Raw genomic sequence first — 22385 nt, forward strand, 5'->3', positions numbered from 1 at the left:
GGGCAGGCCCCGCCCAGCTCGCGGCCGTTGGCCGCACCCCATCGCGCTCGCCCCAGGCCCCGCCCAGGCTCGGCGCCCGCTCCGCGACACCTCCCCTGCGTCCTCCGCGCCGGCCGCGCCCGCACAGACGTCGCGTCCGCACGGTTAGGGCGGAGAGGCGAGGCTTGGATGTCGGGCGAGAGCCCGGGCAGCGGAACTGACGCCAGCAGGCTTCCGGGGGCGGCCCCCGGGGAGGTCGGCGGCGGCGCCGCAGTCGTGGAGGGGCACTGGGATCGTAGGCGGCCGCGGGCGACGCAAGTTCCGCACGGAGCCCGTCTCTTCTCGCCTCACGCTTCTTCCTCTCTCCTAGTTGCGCGCTGCCTCCCGACGGCCGCTCTTCCTGACGAGAGCTTTCGGAGTGCGGTTGCTGAGGAGAAGCCGTCACCACCCCGCCTCGGGGCCGAGTGAGGGTTCCTGTCGCGCCGCGTCGCCCCCTGCGCCGCCTCCTTGCCCTCAGTGGCGGGCGCCCTTCTCGCTGGAAGCATTCTCCCCAGCTCCATGAATGGAAATCGGCTCCGCAGGTGAGTGAGTCAGAGCTGCTGGTCCGTCCGTTGGGGGTAACCGCAGAGCATCGTCGCTCCCTGCGCCCCGGCCCAGGTGCGCGAGGTGAGCGCCGTCCCCCTTCGGTCCCCCGCCCGGCCCTTCCTCCGCCTCCCCGCAGCCCCGCCGCAGTTCCCTGGAGCCACGGAGTAGGCGATGACACTGCGGGGAAGAGACTGCTCAAAGGATTGAAGTTTGGGGTTCCCTAGGCCATATTACTCTTTTTTCCCCGGAGTCTAGAAGGGTTTGCCATCTTTTTTGTTACTCCAGTTGAAGATACAACGGGGTGTGTATTCTTTAATCGGGTAGTGTGTCCCGTAGAGGCACTGGGTGGCCAGCCTTCTCCCTTATGTATCTCCCTTCTGTAGTTGTGAAGATGCATTAAGATAACAGATGAGAATTAAGTTTGAAACAGGTATTAGTGCAACGTCAAATGCAAGATGGAATTTCTTCCATCCCCGAGTTCTCATCTATGTTTGTGGCAGCATGGTACATATAATAGTTCCTGAGGATCTTGGAAATGTCGTATCAGCCTGGATCACTGCTGATGTGAGGAGGTAGATCTTAAAATTGCTGACTATATATATATGTTTTCATTCTATATTCCCTAGAGAATCGGCTGTCATATTCTTGGAAATTTGGAATTTAAGAAAACTGCTTCTTTCCTTGGGAAAAAATGACAGTCTTGAGAAAAAATTGCATCATGGGCAGTACTTATCTTAAAAAAAGAAAAAGCACTTTTTACGGTCTGTAATTAATTGAAGGACATAAAGTAGGTGTTACATAACGATTTGCTTTCCAAATGATCATATTTGGTATGTTAAATTTGGAAGTCTGCTTCATCCAGCCAGTCACAGTTTTATAACTTAATTATGAAAATATTAAGCGGCGGGTGTCTTCTTACTAATAGTACCACAAGTCCCTGAAATTCACATCTCATTTTGCCAATTTGAGAGGCACCTGAATATGAGATAAGAAAAACTTATATGAAAGAAACCAGTGACATAATGATATTAAAGATTTTGTTGACTACGTTAAGGAGTATAATTGTCAAATAGATGCAAAAAGCCCTTAGGAATTGTAGAGGTGGGCTGGGGAGAAGGGTTTATTACAAGTTTTATTATATGGAATTTTCTCTAATCAATTTTTACCGTGTCTCTTTTGCATGCTCTTTTTTTTTTTCATGTCTCCTTTAAAAGGGAAAGGTTTGTCTAGATTGTGAAGAGCTTTAGACTCTCGTTTGTTTATCATTGATTTGTAGGTTTCCGAAACTGTCTTGCTTTTGTTTTCCAGTTTTCTAATACACTGTTTAGGGAATGTGATGATTTGGGAGCTATACGTGATTTTTACATAACTGTTCTGTTGTTGAGCCTGGAAAACAAACATGAAAGTTAAACACTTTACTACTTATCCTAAAATTTTAAAGATATTTCCAAAAATTTTTAAGGTTCTTTTCTTTTTTGGGTTTTTCATGTGAAATTATTCCCAAATATATGGGCAACATCTTAGAAAATACTTCTGAAGTCAAACTGCCTAGCCAAGGGGTCCAACTCACCAAGTACGATTCAGTAAACGCTCCTAAGAATTCTTGAGCTATAGATAAGTTTTACTTCTTTTTGCATGGGCCGTTGCTGAAATATATACCTATTTAACTGTCCTCCCATCTGAGGAGGTATAGTTAGATTTGTCAGCCATATGCTTGGACATCGTGAAACACAAAGTTTATTCTTCAGTGCAGTTTATACATGATTGTAATTTAATGATGAAGATAAAGTATAATTTGGCTTAAGATTGTCATCAAAACCAAAATTTTCATTCTTCCTGAGACGTGTAATTGTTATGCTGCAAGTGAAATCGAAAGCATAATTGGGAAAAATGTGCAACTAAGTCTAAAATCAAGAACTTGACAGATACATATTTTGGTTTAAAAAATTTTAGATGCATATTTTCTCTGATAGTCTATTGAGTCAGTGTTGGATCTTGGCTCTCCAATTTTGTTCTAAGTTTTTCTTTTGTGTGGAGATTCTCAGGAATCATCTTATGGCAAAATATTTTAAATTCTAATTGTTAGGTGGATACATAGAAAACTTAAATTTATTTACATTAGAGGACTAGAGATACAAATTCTATATAATTGTTTCTTGGCAAATCGTTCTTCACTAAAAGTTAATATTTGTCTATTCTTCCCTTTTGCATGTAATATTTTAAGTGATCTTTTAAGGATGTCCTGTACAATGTAGTGATTTAGTACTGTGTTAACCAAAAAGCTGGCAGGCACAATTGGTTTTTAAATAATAATAATCAATAGTTTAGCATCTGTGCCTGTGACTCCTTAGTTAGAGGAACTTCTGATGAAACCCTATTTTTTTATGCTTTAATTACAGCTGGACTAAGAGTATATATATTTTCATTCCAAATAAAGTGGGAATAAAAGAAGCAGAAACGTTCATTAAGATATCAGTTCTCCTGAGTAGCTATTTTTTAGGACTGTACTATTCTAGTCTGTATTTTTAGGTAAAGTCAGACTACTGTTAAGGGCAGAAGGAATTGTACTTACCTACCAATGGAAGAAAAACATTTTCTATTACCTTAAATTAATAATAATGCAAAGTGATTTGACATGTTTGGTAGATGTCTTACACAGTCTTGCAAAAGTGAATAGACTATGTTTCTTAGTTATATTCTTGAATTCCTGTTTGAATGTAGTTGTTTTAGGACTCTGTGTTTCTTTAATAATAAAAATCAAGAAAAGTTATTTGAGAACAAGTTCCAAAGGATGTGTGGAAGCTCAATTTGAATGAGGTGGATAAAAGTTGTGGATTCAAAGTACTAAAATATGTAATGCCATTAGGTTTTCAGTTTAGTATTTCTTTAATCCCTTGGGAAATGTTTTTATTGTTATATAGATTTTCTCACTTGTAGATTTTTGTCTTGAAGAAGATAAAATGCTGTTCTGTCTAGAGGGCATGAATTATAAACATGGAAAAGGTTTTTCTACTTTATTGTCGCTTAACTTTTAGCTAGTGCTGCTCTGGAGTGGCCATTATAACTTTTTTCCTAGTATTTATTGCTGTTGACTGGCATTGGGACTTATAAAAATGTGCAAGATTATTTTGATTTTTGTTTTAGAATTTAATTTCTCTGACAGTGATGGAAAGCCCTGAGGGAAAACTGTAAAGGAGGCAAGAAACAACGTTTTTCTTCTAAACAAAGACTTGAAAGTAAAGCGGGAAAAAGAACATCTATGAAACCCTTAAACATAATTCTATTAACATGATGAAGACTTTAAAAACTTATCCTTGATTTCATCACCCTGATATAACCACTCTTTAAAGTTTTAAACCAATTTCCAAGCTAATAAATGTATTAATTAAAAAAAATTTTTTTAATGAAGTTATTTAGGAAAGTGGTTAAAATGAATGAAACAGTTTCTAAGTGCTACGTTTGCTCTTTCAGAGAATTTTATGTAATAGGTTGATAATTTAGAATTAATTTATATTCTCCAGTGGGAACATTGCATTTGTTTGGTTCTGTAGGCCTGGTCTGAAAGTATGCAAAGAGGCCAGAGGCCCTGTAAAGGGGACATTTCCAGGAAAAGTTCTATGTTGTATATGGAAAAACCCTGGCTCGAGATAGAATTCTTGCCAAATTGTCATAAACTGTTAGATTCTAATTGAATACTACATTGCTTTATATCACAACCATCTTTTTTCACACTGGTTTCCATAGTCTTAAAATAATTGAGGGTCTACCTGAAAGATGAATTAAATATTATATTTCGTTAATCTAAAAAATTTTTTTCCTCTTATAATACTTAAAACTAGGATCTTAAGTAATTTATGTGTGGTTTGGTTTTCTTTTGTTTTAATGGATGGGAGGAAAAGGCAAGTGATCTGTTTTCAGGAAGGTAAAGCTAAAAAGATAATTTATTTAAGAATAGTATTCTTTCCAAACCTGTTTAGTCTCGGTTTGTTGTGATGAACAGCATTCACCAGACATTCCTGCTTCTAATTCAGTTGTCTAGGATACTCAATAGACCCTCATTCTTGGCTCATTAACAAAACAGATGTGAGAAAGAATATTGTGTGGTTTTTCAACCATAGTGGTTATGCTGTTAGGATACATGAACAGCCTTTCTGTATTTGGAGTTTCTATAGTTTTCTGCCATTATCTGTGTTTTTAATATTAATGATTTTCTTTGGCTACCCATTGCTTTAAAAAAAAAAAAAGACTACTGAGATTTAGCAAAATCTTGTTACACAACTGATGCTTTCTCTTATATCTTAAATGTGGGCTCTCTGTGGTTTGGTTGCAATAAATTATGTACATTAGTCTGGAATGTTAGTTTAATGAAATAATCTGTAAGAATTCTTGTTTTAAATCAGCCAGTTATTCCTCTGTTGTTTCTAAATTATCAGGTTCTTGAGAAATCAGAAGATATCTGTAGGATATAGTCATGGGATATTTTTATATTCTTCATTTTTGCAAGAAAGTGTTCTCGGTTGTAGGCTTACATAATACAATTTTTGAGTCATTACCAATATTTGATATTTTAACTGATTTCTAAATCTTACAACAGAAGTTCATTAATATATCTCTGAATTTTAAAAAAGGTTGAAGAATAGATTGCAAAATAGGCTTATATCTTAGCAGTGAAGTCCTTTTTTTTGTTTGTTTGAAGAAACTTATAGCTTCTAAATTAGGACTTGCTCTCTGGGTATTTAACATAAAAGTGGCATTCTCTAAAATTACTCAAAATTTTTCTAAATTTTTGCTTGGGTGATCAAAGTTTTTCAAAAGCTACCCAAACTTTAATTATAAAATAAATCTCAAAGCATTTCCATAGTGCGTGGGCTACTTGTTTTCCAGGGGGAAAAATGGCTTTGAAATAATGGTTCCCCATAGTGCATCTGAGAAATTTAGCCCCCAACAGTCTGAATGTTCTAGAGTGATTATTTAGCTACAGTGAATATAATAAATGTAATCTGATATAAGTGCATTGTGTTTGTACAGGTTCACTGAATGAGTACGTAGACTTAGTAGATAAGAAGTTACTGAAATCTCATGCAGATGTTTACTAGTTAGCCTTGTGGAGTTAACTAGTAAACAGAGGCATTTAATTATGTCAAATTTTGAGGTCAACACATTTATTTTTTCAAAACAAAAATAAAAATTTTTTCCTGCTTGTAAAAATGCATGTTTATTATTTTTAAAAAAGCAAACAGTATAGGAAAGTCTAAAATAGAAATGACAATAATATGATCCCATTCTCCAGATAAAACCATTGCAAATTTTTCTTGTATATCTTCTCAAACGTCCATCCATCTGTCATCATATAGTTTTTAACCTGCTTTTTCTACTCAATATTGTATCATGGATATTTTTCTTTATCATTACTTATATCTATGTAGCAATATAGCAACATAATAATTTTTACTGAGTACATAGCATTTAAATTTTTTATTTTATTTATTTATTTTTTTGCTGCACTGCATGGCTTGTGGGATCTTAGTTCTCAGAGCAGGGATTGAACCCAGGCCCTTGGCAGTGAAAGCACAAAGTTCTAACCACTGGACTGCCAGGGAATTCCCGCATTTAATTTTATATTATTAATTAGTGTCATTGATGGTGGATTAGATTTCTTTCCAGTTTTTTATAAAATTATAACTAAAACTTTGGTAATTATCCTAATATATACATCTTTGTATAGTGATCCAGTGATTGCTTTAGGATAAATTCCTAGAAGTAGAATGGTTGAAACGAGGTATCCCATGAATATCAAAGCAAAAGTTCCCAGTGAAAATCCACAATTTGGTAATAGGCTGTAGTAGTGCTGTAGTTGATTCTTATTTATTCATTGCTTATTTTCATCAATCACATTTACTATAGACTGTAATTTAGCTTTGGACTCACTAGTACATGTTAGATTGTTAGGTCAGTGAACAACACGCACATATGCTTTGAAAATGTATGGTTTTTTGTTTGAAGTTTAACATGGTTAGTTGTTATTAGCCAGTACTTGCTGTAGCTACTAAAAGAAAAGTTTGAAGTAGAAATGCCAGATAGTGCTTTTTATTTCTGTGTAATTACATTTTCAACTCTATTGGGCAATATATGTATTTGTTAAATAACTAAAATATGCCTCTCTGGAAGTATAATTTGTTGTATTGACAGAATTATTTCTTCCAGTAATTTACATTAAAATATTTTGTATACTTAAATTTGATGATTTTATGGTCAGTTACAGTAGAGTTCTGTTACATTGCTTATTCATGAAACAGAATTTTCGTTTTTACCAGTTTGTATAAAAAGCATGAGGGAAAATAACAATAATGGAGAAAAAAATCGTCAGTGTAATATAGTGTAGAAAGCATGGGTTTTGGAAACAAATCCTGGCTCTCAAATTAACATGGTAACGATGTGTCGTTGTAGGTTCATCGATTGTAACAAATGTACCACTCTGGTGTGGGGATGTTGATATTCGGGGAGGCTGTGCATATGTGGGGGCAGGAGGCATATGGGCAATCTCTACCTTCTGCTCAGTTTTGCTGTGAACCCACAACTGCTCTAAAAAATAAAGTCTATTAAAAATTAATTGTGACTTTGGGCAGTGCTTTTAATCTTCCTTAATCTTAGTTTCCTTATCTGTATAATGGTATAGTAAAGAGATTCAGTATGCAAAGGAAATGACATTCCTCTCTTCCTAATTTTTAAGACATTTTATTATAGAAAATTGAGGATGTATATGCAGAACTGTATAATAAACTCCCATGTACCCATCGCCCATGTCCAGTCATGTCCATTCTACTTTCCCCTCCCCTGTATTTTTTGAAGCATATTCTAGACATAATAATATTTTATTTATAAATATCTACTAAGTACATCTATAAGAGATATGGGGGACTTCCCTGGTGGTCCAGTGGTTAAGACTCCATGCTTTCACTGCAGGGGGAGCGGGTTCAATCCCTGGTTGGGGAACCTTGCAAGGCGAAGCCAAAAAAAAAAAAAGTTATGGACTCTTTAAATAAGCCACAGTACCATTATCACAGCATAAAATAATAGTATAACCCTTTATATCAAATATTCAGTCAGTATTCAAATTTCAGCTTGTCTCAGATATTATTCTTTTTTTTTTTAAACAATTTGCCTCTTTAAAATTTATTTCATTTTTGAGTCAGGATCCAGATAAGTTTCCCACATTGTGAATGATTATTATGTCTTTTAAGTGCCTCTTAATTTGTAAGTTTTCTATCCTCTTTCCCCCTACTATTTATGGATTGTTTGTCCTTTTAGACTTTCTCACAGTCTGGATTTTGCTGGTTCCATCTTCATGGTGTAATTTAACGTGTTTCTCTAAATTTACTGTAAACTGCTAGGACCAAAAAGCTTGATCAGATTCAAGGCATGTGGGATCTTAGTTCCCCATCCAACCAGGGATCGAACCCCCATCCTGTGCAGTGGAAGTGTGGAGTCTTAACCACAGGACCACCAGGGAAGTCCCCTCAGGGTATTCTTTTTTTTTTCCCCCTGGCATGCGGGCCTCTCACTGTTGTGGCCTCTCCCATTGTGGAGGACAGGCTCCAGACGCACAGACTCAGCGGCCATGGCTCACGGGCCCAGCCGCTCCGCGGCATGTGGGATCCTCCCGGACAGGGGCACGAACCTGTGTTCCCGGCATCGGCAGGCGGACTCTCAACCACTGCGCCACCAGGGAACCCCAGGGTATTCTTTTTGAACTTACTGCAGTCAGGTTTTTGTCCCTAGAACTTCACTGAAATTGCTTTTATCAAAGTCAACAAAGAATTTGTTAAACCCAGTAGTCAGTTCCCAAATCTTAATTTTATTTGTCTCTTCAACTTCATTTGATTACTTTGCTTCCTTCTGGACATTCCTTTTCCACTTGGCTTCCTGGCCACCACATTCTCCAGATCCTCCTCCAACCTTATTGGCTATCACTTTTCTGCTTCCTTGCTGTTTCATCTTCATCTCCCCAATCTCTAAACATTGGGAGTTTCCCAGAGCTTATTAGTATTCTTCTGTATCCTGCCACAGTCAGGGTGATCTCCTCTGGTCCAGTGGTTTCAAATATCACTAATATGCCAAGGGCACTCATAGCTACATTTCCAGCCTGGACCTCTCCCTTGAACTCCACACCCATCTAACTGCCTACTAGATGCCTACTTGTACAGAAACCTTGACGTTAACATGTCCTAAAAATCCTCTTGATTTCTTCTCAAAGCTTTCTATTATTCCTGAGTCTTTCCTGTCTCAGTAAGTGCATTTCCAATTCTTTTAGTTGCTTAGACCAAAAAGCTTTGAGGGCTCTTTTCTCTCATACCCCACACCTAATCCATTAGCAGTTCCCGTTGGGTCTACCATCTAAATATTTTCCACAGTGACCTCATTCCCATAGCTGCTACCACCCCTGCCCTAGCCAACATTATCTTTTGCGTGGAAAGTCGACTAGCCTACTAACTGGTCTCCCTGCTTGTACTTTTACATATAATTTTTCATACAGCAGCTAGAGTGATTGTTTAAAAAAAGTTTGTCAGATCATAATGCTTCTTGATTCAGAACCCTTTGTTGGTTTCTCATGTCTCAGAATAAAATCCAAAGACCTCATCATGGCTTGCAAATCCTATAAGATATGATCTCCCAGCATCTTTCTGACCTCATCTCCTACCGTTCTCTCTGCTCCAGGCACAGTGGTCTCCTTGCTGTTCATCAAACACCAAGCAAACTTCTGCTTTTTCCTTTATACTTGATTTTTCCTTGCCTGGAATGCTCTTTCAGCTGTCTACATGACTTTTTCTTTCACTTCTGTTTTATGCCTACTTGTCACCTTTTCAAAGAGGTCTTCTTTGACAAACCTATCTAATATGGCTAACTACCTCTCCCCCCACACACACATTTTCTATCCCCGTAACCTATCTTATTTTTTTAAAATAAATTTATTTATTTATTTTTATTTTTGGCTGCATTGGGTCTTTGTTGCTGTGCGTGGGCTAAGCGGCGAGTGGGGGCTACTCTTCATTACGGTGCCCGTGCTTCTCATTGGGTGGCTTCTCTTGTTGAAGAGCACGGACTCTAGGTGCACGGGCTTCAGTAGTTGTGGCTTGCGGGCTCTAGAGCGCAGGCTCAGTAGTTGTGGTGCACAGGCTTAGTTGCTCCGCGGCATGTGGATCTTCCCAGAGCAGGGCTCGAACCCGTGTCCCCTGCATTGGCAGGTGGATTCTTAACCACTGCGTCACCAGGGAAACCCTAACCTATCTTATTGTTTTATAGCAGTTATTACTACCTAATTGGCAAAAAAGAAATACAATATAATCTGCCCCACACCCCTATAAAACCTTCATGAGGACCAGGTCTTTATTGTTATTATTAAAATTATTCACTTGAACAATGTTTCGCACTTAGGATACAGTAAATATTTGTGGTTTTTGTTTGCTTGCTTGTTTGTTTTTTGTGATACGCGGGCCTCTCACTGTTGTGGCCTCTCCCGTTGCGGAGCACAGGCTCCGGACGCGCAGGCTCAGCGGCCATGGCTCACAGGCCCAGCCGCTTTGCGGCATGTGGGATCTTCGCGGACCGGGGCACGAACCCGCGTCCCCTGCATCGGCAAGCGGACTCTCAACCACTGCGGCACCAGGGAAGCCCTACAGTAAATATTTGAACACATTTACGAGTCAATGCATGGATGACTTAATGAATGATAGATTTTCAGCACGTGTTAGTTTGTAGTAGTATAGTGTACTGATTAAAAGCCCAGGCTCTGAAATCAGACTGCCTGTTTGCAAATTGTAGCTTTGCCACTTTCTGTGAACATGTTTTTTAATCTCCTTGTGCTTCAGTTTCCTCAGTATAGTATAGTACCTGCCTCAAAAGTTATGTTGTAAGAAGTCACCAAATGTATATCAGATATATAATACTCAATACATGTTAGCTGTTATTGTTGTTATAATTTTGGGTTATCCCCGAGTATATTGTGAACTACTTAAGCAAAGTAACTGACTTATTAATTAATCCATGTATCTATAAAACCTCGAACATAATAATTGTTCAATAAATAGAATAGATAAATGACTTTTTATGTTTTTGATTTTTAAAAAATTGTCTATGGGGGCAGTGAATTTCAGAAGAGAATGGGGGTTATAGAAAAATAAAACATTATTAAGCCAATCTTGATAGTCATCACATGTAAATAAAACAGCAGAAAGTTATTTTTTTAAACACATAAAAGGTTTTTTAAAATTTTAATGCCTAATGCTAGAGAGGGCATAGGAGAGAAATCTGGTGATAGTAATGCATTTATATGCCAGTTTGGTAGTAAATACCAAGAGTCAGAAACATGTTTCTGTTCCTATCCTTTGACCTGGTAGGTCTCTTTCTGAAATTTATCTGAAGGAAAAAATTCTATATGCCACTTTCCCTCTGTAGCTCCCCCAAATAAAACAGTAGGTGCTTGATGCAGAGAAATTCACTTAGCATAGTTGTGTGAAATGTTGTAGCTGTTTATTTATATTAATATTTATTGAAGAGCTACTACTTTCTTTAATGGCTTCTGTGCCAGGCACATCTAGAATGTATAGGTCATTTTATCTAATTTTTAAAATAAGGTAACTGAATGTACCTCAACATAAGAGAGGCCATATATGACAAAGCCCACAGCTAGTATCCTACTCAGTGGTGAAAAGCTGAAAGCTTTTCCTCTGAGATCAGGAGCAAGACAAGAAGCCTCCTCTCAACACTTTTATTCAAATAGTGCTGGAAGTCCTAGCCAGAACAGTTAGGCAGGAAAAAGAAAGAAAAGGCATCTGAATTGGAATGGAAGGAGTAAAATTGTCTCTATTTGCAGATGACATGCTATTATATATAGAAAACCCTAAAAACTGCATGAAAAACTATTAGAAGTAATAAATGAATTTAGTAGAGTTGCGGGATACAAAATCAATTTACAAAATCTATTGCATTTCTGGACTTCCCTGGTGGTCCAGTGGTTAAGAATCCGCCTTCCAGTGCAGAGGACGCAGGTTTGATCCCTGGTCGGGGAACTAAGATCCCACATACTGTGGGGCACCTGAGCCCGCGCGCCGCAACTACTGAGTCCGTGCGCTCTAGAGCCCACGTGTCACAACTAGAGAGCCCACGTGCTGCAACTACTGAGTCCATATGCTCTGGAGCCTGTGTGCCACAACTAGAGAAGCCCATGCAACACAACGAAAGATCCCACATGCCTCAACGAAAGATCCCACATGCCTCAACAAAGATCCTGCGTGCCGCAACTAAGACCCGATGCAGCCAAATAAATAATAAATTTATAACAAAAAAGCCAAAATCTACTGCATTTCTATACACTAACAACTAAATATCAAAAAGATAAATTTTTTAAAAGTCCCATTTATGGTAGCATCAAAAACAATAAAATGCTTATGAATAAATTTAACCAAGAAAGTCAAAGATCTAGGGGCTTCCCTGGTGGCGCAGTGGTTGAGAGTCCGCCTGCCAATGCAGGGGACACGGGTTCGTGCCCCGGTCTGGGAAGATCCCACATGCCGCGGAGTGGCTGGGCCCATGAGCCATGGCCAATAAGCCCGTGCGTCCAGAGCCTGTGCTCCGCAATGGGAGAGGCCACAACAGTGAGAGGCCCGCAGACCGCCAAAAAAAAAAAAAGAAAAAGAAAGTCAAAGATCTACACATTGAAAACTATAAGACATTGATGCAAGCAATCAAAGAAGACACAAATATGTGGAAAGATATCCTGTGCTCATGGATTGGAAGAATTAATATTGTTTAAATGTCCACACTACCCAAAGTGATCTACAGATTCAGTGCAGTCCCTATCAAAATTGCAATGACAAAAAAAAAAAGAAAAAAACTGCAATGGCATTTTCTACAGAAATAGAAAAAACAATCCTAAAATTTATGTGGAACCACAAAAGACCCCCAATAGCTAAAGCAGTCTTGAGAAGGATGAACAAAGAAAACTTCCTGATTTCAAACTATATTATAAAGTTATGTCAAAACAGTGTGGTATTGGCATAAAAATAGGCACATAGATCAATGTGAGCCCAGAAATAAACCCATGCATGTATGGTCAGTTAGTTTTTGACAAAGGAGCAAAGACTATACATGGGGAAAGGATAGTCTCTTTAATAAATGGTGTTGGGTAAACTGGATAGCCATATGCAAAAGAATGAAACTAGACCCCAACTTATACCATATATAGAAATTAAAATGGATCAAAGACTTTAACAGAAGACCTGAAACCATAAAACTCCTAGAAGAAAACAGCACGTGAGCTCCTTGACATTGGTCTTGGCAATGATTTTTAAAATTTAATAGCAAAAGCAAAGGCAACAAAAGCAAAAATAAAGAGGTGAGACTCCATCAAACTAAAAAGCTTCTGCTCAGCAAAGGAAACCATTGGCAAAATTAAAAGGAAACTTATAGAATGGGAGAAAATATTTGCAAACCACATACCTGATAGAGGGTTAGTATCCAAAATATACAAGAAACTCTTACAACTCAGTAGCAAAAAAACCAACTCAGTTAAAAAATGGGCAAAGGGCGGAACAGCTAAGCCTGTGCACCACAACTACTGAGCCTGTGCTCTAGGGCCCGCGAACCACAATTACTGAGCCCGCGTGCCGCAACTACTAAAGCCCACGTGCCTAGAGCCTGAGCTCTGCAACAAGAGAAGCCACTGCAATGAGAAGCCCGCTCACCGCAACGAAGAGTAGCCCCCGCTCACCGCAACGAAGAGTAGCCCCCGCTCGCAGCAACTAGAGAAAGCCCGCACAGCAACGAGGACCCAACAATGAAGACCCAATGCAGCCATAAATAAATAGATAGTTAGATAGATAAATTTATTAAAAAAATAAAATGGGCAAAGGACCTGAATAGACATTTTTCCAAAGAAGACATACAAATGGCCAACTGGTACATAAAAGGTGCTCAGCATCACTAGTCATCATGGAAATGCAAATCAAAACCACAGTGAGATATAACCTCATACCTGTTAGGATGACTTTTATCAAAAAGACAGGATGATAAATGCTGTTGTGAGTGTGGAGAAAAGAGAAGCCTTATACACTGTTGGTGGGAACATAAACTGGTATGGCCACAATGGAAAACTGTGTGGAGGTTCCTCAAGAAATTAAAAATAGAGCTACCATATGTTCCTTTACCAGGGGGGAAGGGTGGAGGGGAGAGATAGATTGGGAGTTTGGGATTGACATGTACACACCGCTGTAATTAAAATAGATAACCAACAAGGACCTACTGTATAGCACAGGGAACTCTGCGCAATATTCTGTAATAACCTAGATGGGGAAAGAATTTGAAAGAAATAGACACATGTATATGTATAACTGAATCACTTTACTGTTCACGTGAAGCTAACACAACATTGTTAATCAACTATACTCCAATATTTAAAAAAAAAAAAAAGAATAGGGCTGCCATATATTCCAGCAATCCCACTTCTGGGTATATATCTGAAGGAAACGAAACCATTATCTTGAAGAGATATCTGTACTCTAATGTTCATTGCAGCATTCACAATAGCCAGGGTATGGAGACTGTCTTAAGTATCCATCAGCGGATGAATGAATCAAGAAAATGTGATGTGTGTATACACACACACACACACACACACACGTATACACATAGTGGAATATTACTTAGCCTTAAAAAAAGAAGGGAATCCTGTTATTTCTGACAATATGGATGAGCCTGGAGGGCACTATGCTAAGTATAATAAGACAAAGACAAATACTACATGGTATCACTTATATGTGGAATCTAAAAATAAAAGTCAAACTCAGAAACAGTAGAAAAATGGTTGCCAGGGAGTGGGGGAAATTGGGAAAAGTTGGTACAAGGGTACAAACTTTGAGCTATAAAATAAATAAGGTCTGAGGATCTAATGTATAACATAGTGACTATAGTTGATAATACTCTGTTGTATAATTGAAATTTGCTGAGAGAATAGAATTTAAATGTTCTAAGTCCCCCCTCATCCCCCAAAAAAGGTGAATATGTGGAGTGATGAATGAGTTAATTAACTTGATGGGGAGAATCTTTTCACAGTGCACAGGTATGTCAAATCATTGTGTTGTGCAGTCTAAATATCATTTTAAAAAATACACTACCAAATGTAAAATACATAGCTAGTGGGAAGCAGCCGCATAGCACAGGGAGATCAGCTCTGTGCTTTGTGACCACCTAGAGGGGTGGGATAGGGAGGGTGGGAGGGAGACGCAAGAGGGAGGAGATATGGGGATATATGTGTACATATAGCTGATTCACTTTGTTATAAAGCAGAAACTAACACACCATTGTAAAGCAGTTATACTCCAATAAAGATGTTAAAAAAAAAAAGATCCCACATATAAGTGAAAATAATAATAATAGGCAACTGAGTCTTAGAGGCTGTGACTTTCCCCTGGTCATTAGATCTGGAATTTGAACTCAGGTTTGAGACCATACTTCAGTTGAAGTAATTAATATAATTACTCCTTTTATCAGTTAAGAGTTTTAGTTGCAAATAACAGCAATCCAACAGAAACTAATTTAAGCAAAAGGGGTTTATTGGCTCATGGAACGCAAGGCAGGTTGAATAGAAGGCAATAGGAAGAACCGGTTTGCAGCTGAGCTTGCATCTGGAGCAGGTGGAACTAGTAACTGATGGTATCAGACTACTCCATCTCTTATTTTGATTTCTCTCTATTTGTAGCTCTCTACTTGTAGCTTCCATTTTCTCTCACTGTTGATTGGCTTTTTCTATGCATCAGAACACCTGATCTCCAACAGCTATTATATCTCACAGCTTTAGTCCCTGAAGAGGAAATACCTGATTGTTGTTTAGGTCCCAAGTTAAAACAAAAAAAGTCCCAGGGAAAAGGCTTATTACTTTCTCTTGGTTCTGGTGTCCATCCCTAGATGAGTTAGTTGTGGTGTCAGATTCACGTAAGAATATATCAATTGCTGGTATTCATGTAGTACGTGAGAGAGTGTGTAGTTTTCAAGAGAATAGCCAGTAGGTGGAGGAAAAGGGTGGGGTTGTGTTTAGCATACAATCCTGTGAATATCCACTACAACTGCTTATGTTTCACTATTTATAATAGTGAAACATTGGAAGCAAGCTAAATATTCTTGAGTGGAACCTGGTCAGTTTTACTTCATCAACTTCATGTATTATTACATAACCATTAAAATTATGAATATGAAGACCTTAGTAATACAGATATGCTTATGAGGCTATGTTAAGTGGGAACAGAATATAACATTTTATATACAGTGTGTTTGCTACTGTGAAACTTGAAAATGTAATGGAAGGGATTCAGATTACTCAAACAAATTTATGAGGTAGTGTGACAGAGGGTCACTGTGCTCCACAGTCTGGTCCCTAGCTTTGCAGATCCTGATGCTTGGTTTTGCCAGGCATCCAGAGCTGATCATCACCTTGATGGACCGATTGATGCTAACCAAGTTCACAAGAAACTAATATATAAGTCATAATGCCAATTTAATTATTTACAAAGAAAAATACCATTTCCAGAGCATAAAGAAGATTCATGTTGACTAGTCAGCGACTTATCTCCCTCCGGCCATCTATATGGGTATACAGACAGTAATCAGAAGGTTGCTTTGTAATCGTGGAATCAGAACAAGGGACTTAATATGATGTGCTCTTTAGTATTAGGGATAGAAATATGAGTGACTCATAAACTCTGTCCTCAGGTCACTCAATTTGTAAGAAAATGCAGGTAGTTAAATAGCTATAGAATTTTCTCCGTGTGGAGTAGACAGATTATTTTATTAGGCTCAGAACTTCCACTAAAGAAAACTAAAAAATCTGGATAAGATGGAACAAAATGCCTTCTTAAAAGAGGATGGAATAATTAAGAATAGGTTACTGAAAATCAGGCATTCTGTATCACAACCACTAGTTGGGAGACTATTTCCTTTTATTTTATTTTTATAAATGTATTTTATTTATTTTTGGGCTGCGTTGGGTCTTCTTTGCTGCGCATGGGCTTTCTCTAGTTGTGGCGAGCAGGGGCTACTCTTTGTGCGAGCTTCTCGTTGCGGTGGCTTCCGTTGTTGAGGAGCACGGGCTCTAGGCGCGTGGGCTTCAGTAGTTGTGACACGTGGGCTCAGTAGTTGTGGCGCACGGGCTTAGTTGTTCCGAGGCATGTGGGATCTTCCCAGACCAGGGATCAAACCCGTGTCCCCTGCATTGGCAGGGAGGGGGATTCTTAACCACTGCGCCACCAGGGAAGTACCCCCTGAGTTAATTTTTGAAAAAAGTTTTAGGTCTGTGTCCAGATTCTTTTTTTTTTTCCCCCTTTAGCATGTGGATATCCATCCACTTATCAGCACCATTGCTTGAAAAGACTCCTTTTTCCGTTGAATTGCCTTTGCTCCTTTGTCAAAGATCAGTTGACTTGTGGTTCAATTTTGGGGCTGTGTATTCCTCTGATGTATTTTTCTATTCTTTGACAAAAACCCACACTGTCGCGATTATTGTAGCCTTATACATTAGCACCAAAAAAAGAAAAGAAAGAAATACTTAGGTATAAATCTAACAAAATATGTACGAGATCTATGTGAGGAAAACTACAAAACTCTGGTTTAAAAAAATCAAAGAAAATCTAAATAAATAGAGATATTTTATTATACATGGATAGGAAGACTCAGTATAAAGATGTCAGCTTTTCTCAACTTGATTTATATACTTAGCACAATTCCAAGCAAAATCCCAGCAAGTTATTTTGTGGATATTGACAAACTGATTGTAAAGTTTATAGGGAAAGGCAAAATACCCAGAACAACTACATGATATTAAAGGAGATTAAAGTCAGAGAACTGATTGACAGTACCTGATTTCAAAACTTACTGTAAAATATCATAATCGAGACAGTGTATTATTGACAAAAGGATAAACAAATATATCAGTGGAACACAATAGAGAGCACAGCAGAATGGGTTCCAATCTCAGTTCTGCTACTTACTAGCTATGAAATTTTAGGCAAATCATTTCAGTTTTCCTCATCTATAAAATCATTATGAAGTTTGGGGTTCCATTTGTTTATTTTTGCTTTTATTTCTATTGCCTTGGGAAACGTTGGTATGATTTACAATCAAACTTATAAGGTTTTGCACAGCAAAGGAAACCATAAACAAAATGAAAAGGCATCCTACGGACTGGGAGAAAAATATTTACAAGTGATGCGACCGACAGGGCTTAATTTCCAAAATATACAAACAGCTCCTACAATTCAATGACAAAAAAACCCATTAAAAAAGGTGGGCAGAACACCTAAATAGACATTTCTACAAAGAAGACATAAAGATGGCCAACAGGAACATGAAAAGATGTTCGACATCGCTAATTATTAGAAAAATGAAAATCAAAACTACAGTGAAAAAAAAAACAAAACAAAAAACTACAGTGAGAGGGCTTCCCTGGTGGCGCAGTGGTTGAGAGTCTGCCTGCCGATGCAGGGGACACGGGTTCATGCCCCGGTCCGGGAAGATCCCACATGCCGCAGAGCGGCTGGGCCCGTGAGCCATGGCCACTGGGCCTGCACGTCCGGAGCCTGTGCTCCGCAACAGGAGAGGCCACAACAGTAAGAGGCCCACATACCGCAAAAAAAAAAAAAAAAAACCTACAGTGAGGTATCACCTCACACCAGTCAGAATGACCATCATCAAATTTACAAATAATAAATGCTGGAGGGTGTGTGGAGAAAAAGGAACCCTCCTACACTGTTGGTGGGAATGTAAATTGGTACAGTTACTATGGAAAACAGTATGGAGGTTCCTCAAAAAACTAAAAATAGGGTTGTCATATGATCCAGCAATCCCACTCCTGGGCATATACCCAGACAAAATTGTAATTCGAAAAGATATATGCAACCCTATGTTCATAGCAGCACTATTTACAATAGCCAAGACATGGAAACAGCCTAAATGTCCATCAACAGATGAATGGATAAAGATAATGTGGTATATGTACACAATGGAATATTACTCAGCCATTAAAAAGAATGAAATAATGCCATTTGCAACAACATGGATGGACCTAGAGATTATCATACTAAGCAAAGTAAGTCAGAAAGAGAAAGACATACCATATGATATCACTTATATGTGGAATCTAAAATACAACACAAATGAACATATCTATGAAAGAGAAACAGACTATAGACAGAGAGAACAAATTTGTGGTTGCCAAGGGAGAGACTGGGTTGGGGAGGGAAGGACTTGGAGTTTGGGATTAGCAGATGTAAACTATTATATATCGGATGGATAAACAACAAGGTCCTACTGTATAGCACAGGGAACTATATTCAATATCCTGTGGTAAACCACATTGGAAAAGAATATGAAAAAGAATATATATGTATAACTGAGTCACTTTGCTGTACAGCAGAAATTAAACACAACAATGTAAATCAACTATACTTCAATAGTAAAAAAAAAATTATTGCAAGGTTTGGTAAGAGCTTGATAAATTTTATCTGTTGTTCATGTTCTGATTTTATCCTGACAGGATTCATAAGAAAGAGGCAGGTTAGGTATTATTTCCATTTTATAGATCAGGAAATAGAATTTCAGGGCTATTAATATTTAACAAAGGTCAAGTGGTTAGATAAATGGCAGAGCCAGAACTATGACCTAGTCTAGAATTACTCATTATTACCTATCTCAGTTTAGGATAGCAGGAAAGATTATGCCCTCAGAAAAGATCTTACAAATATATGAAAACAAAATTTAAAAATAAGTGATGCAGGTGGCACTTTAATGTACTTTCATCCACAGTGAAGAAAAGTTGTTAATTATCTTTTTTCCTATTCTCTGGAAGAATTTGTTTAAGATTAGTATTATTTCTTTCCTTAAATGTTTGGTATAATTCTCTAGTGAAGCCATCTGGATCTGGAATTTTTTAGTGTGTGCATGTGTGTGAATATTTTTAATTGTGGATTTAATTTTTTCAGATAGTTACAGGACTTTTCAGATATTTTAAATGTAAATTCATTTAGATAATATTTACTAACTGAATTTATTGTTTGAATTTTGTTTAACAAAGCTACAACATTTTGAGCTTCAAAAACTTAATGTTAGATATCACCTAGGGTTTGTTTTTTTCTTAACTGTGATAAAATATATATAACATTAAATTTGCTGTCTTAGCAATTTTTAAGTGTACAATTTAGTAGTATTTAAGTACATTCACATTGTTGTGCAACCAATCGCCAGAACTCTTTTCATTTTGCAAAACTGAAACTATACTCATTAAGCAACAATTCCTTTTTCTACCTTTTTCCCCAGCCCCTGGCAACCGCCCTTCTACTTTGTCTCTATGAATATGACTACTCTAGGTATTAGGTGGAATCATACAGTGTCTTTTTGTGACTGGCTTATTTCACTTAGCATGACCTCTACAAGGTTCATCTATGTTGTAGCATGTGTCAGGATTTCCTTCCTTTTTAAGGCTGATTGATGTCCCATTATAGGTATATACCAGATTTTCTTTATCCATTCATGCGTCAGTGGACACTTAGGTTGCTTCCACCTTTCGTCTATTGTGAATAGTACTGCTATGAGCATAGGTGTATAATTATCTTTTCAATACCCTGCTTTCAATTCTTTTGGGTTTATACCCAGAAGTAGATCATGGATCTACTAGATCGTATGGTAATTCTATTTTTAATATTTTGAGGAACCACTGTACTGTTTTCCAAAACAGCTGCACCATTTTACATTTTATTTGAAAAGAGAACTTTTCAAATTTTATATGCTTTTGTGTACCAGTAAGCTGTATCTTTCTAGGACTTAGTCTATTTCATCAAACTTTCAAATTTATTAACAATGTTTGTAATGTCTTCTGTATCTGTAGTAATACTGATACTTTTTTTCCCGTTTATATTGGTTACTTAAGCCTTTTTTTCTTCTGTTGTAAAAGTCACTGGAATTTATCAATTTTAGTTATCTTTTCAAATAATTGAGTTTGTTGTTCCTTTTTATTGTATATTGTTTTTATTTTGTTCATCTGCTCTTACCCTTCTTTAAGTTTACTTTGCTATTGGTTGCATACATTTTAGATACGATTTGTGCTTTGTTTATGCTCACCTGGGTTTGTGTGCTCCTTTCTACCCCTTCCAAAACAATTTTCCAGAGGTACCCAGTTTTTGTTTCTTTGTATGTTTGTTTTAATGAGGAAAGTAAAGTGGGGTGAAAGAAATTGGTATTAGAAACCATGTCATCTTTCAGCACTAGGCTTCAAGCATTATCAGCTGTACTTAAAACTCTAACTTACTCTGGTTGACAAGATTATTAAATGCAGCTTGTAAGAGTGTCTCTCTCTTTTTTTTCCCCTTCCCTGGCAGGACCCGTTGGGGCCCAGCCCCTACTCATGGTGCCCAGAAGACCTGGCTATGGCACCATGGGCAAACCCATTAAATTGCTGGCTAACTGTTTTCAAGTTGAAATTCCAAAGATTGATGTCTACCTCTATGAGGTAGATATTAAACCAGACAAGTGTCCTAGGAGAGTGAACAGGTAAGAATTCAGAGATCTTTTGCTTTTGGTATTTGTCTTTGCTTTAGAAATTATGTTTATCTTGTATATCTAAATAGCAATGATAATGTCTAACAGTTTGACCAAGAACAGATGGTAATTTGCTTTGAAACTGACTATACTTCAGAGGTGTGATGATGGGAAAAATCTACAAACAGCCTTGAAATTTTTCCATTATAACATAAATTCATATGTTTTCTCTGTGATAATAGAAAAGGTGCAAGTCATTTTTATGTGCTCTTGAAACCAGACTGAGCATTTTTTCCTTTGCTATTAGGTAATATTTATCGGTGCTTTCTTTTTTCTCCCCACCCCACCTCGACCTTATTTACCCCTTTCGTGATGTTCCCTTTAAGATGATGGTGGTTGTCATGGTTTCATGCCTTCTGTTCTCCTGATCCTCAACTCCTAACTGTTCCCTACTCTTTTATAGGAACAAGTATGTATGATATATAAAGATTTATCAATCTGCTTTCAATAAGCTTCTTTCACTTCCCCCAAATACTATGGATATGGATGTGGTTTAGATAATACAGGAACAGAAAAGGAATTTATGACGTGATGTATACCACAAAGGAGGGTTTTTAAAAAAAAATGACTTATGGACAAAATATTTAGAAAACAATGATGTTCAACTTAGCCTTTTAGTTTGTACTATCAAATACCCCAGCCTTTTCTTACTCAGTATTATTATTAAGAGCCTTCATTTAAAACGTAGATTTATTGCTGTCAAGAAATTTGTAATTTAGTAGAAGAAGAGATAAGACACATAAGAAATATGACATGAATGAGCACTAAGAGACTTTTTAATAACATATAAAAGAAGACCATCATATGAGTGTTATAATTAACATGTAATAAAGAGTTCTTTCTGAGGTCAGGAAGCAAGTTGTGGAGTATTACAAGTGGAGGAATCTTAAAATTATCAACTAATCTGATGCCTTTTTTTTTTTTTTCCTGATACCTTTTTTGTAGCTGAAATCCAGAAAGGTTGAGAGGCTTACTCAACAACATTTCTAATAGCAAAGGTGAGACCAGCACTCCAGAATCCTGACTTGATAGTCATTAAGAAATATTTGTAAAGCAAGAAGGAAAGGAATTGGGCTAATCTAAACAGTTGGTAGAACTGCAGATCGTGTAATAAAGAGAACACTTTTTTTTTTTTTTTTTTTTTAAGATGAGGCAGCAGTAACAAAGGTACAACAATTGAGAAGAAC

The 22385-nt window shown here is 37.7% G+C and overlaps 1 protein-coding gene across 3 annotated transcripts in view; it reads left to right on the forward strand.

Moving 5' to 3' along the window:
* Positions 1-216: 216 nt before the first annotated feature.
* The window catches only part of AGO3 (argonaute RISC catalytic component 3), a 118077-nt gene continuing 95908 nt past the window's right edge, over positions 217-22385 (forward strand). Inside the window, exons 1-2 of one of the 3 annotated variants that reach the window (XM_079917244.1) lie at positions 217-560; positions 20979-21150. In XM_079917244.1, coding sequence (XP_079773370.1) covers positions 542-560; positions 20979-21150 — 191 coding nt within the window. In that variant the 5' untranslated portion in view covers positions 217-541. Of the gene's footprint in view, positions 561-20978; positions 21151-22132; positions 22197-22385 lie in introns of those variants that run through there. The other 2 variants (XM_079917245.1, XM_079917246.1) reach the window with 2 other exon arrangements.

This window comes from Stenella coeruleoalba, assembly GCF_951394435.1.
Source record: "Stenella coeruleoalba genome assembly, chromosome: 1".
Lineage (NCBI taxonomy): Eukaryota > Metazoa > Chordata > Mammalia > Artiodactyla > Delphinidae > Stenella > Stenella coeruleoalba.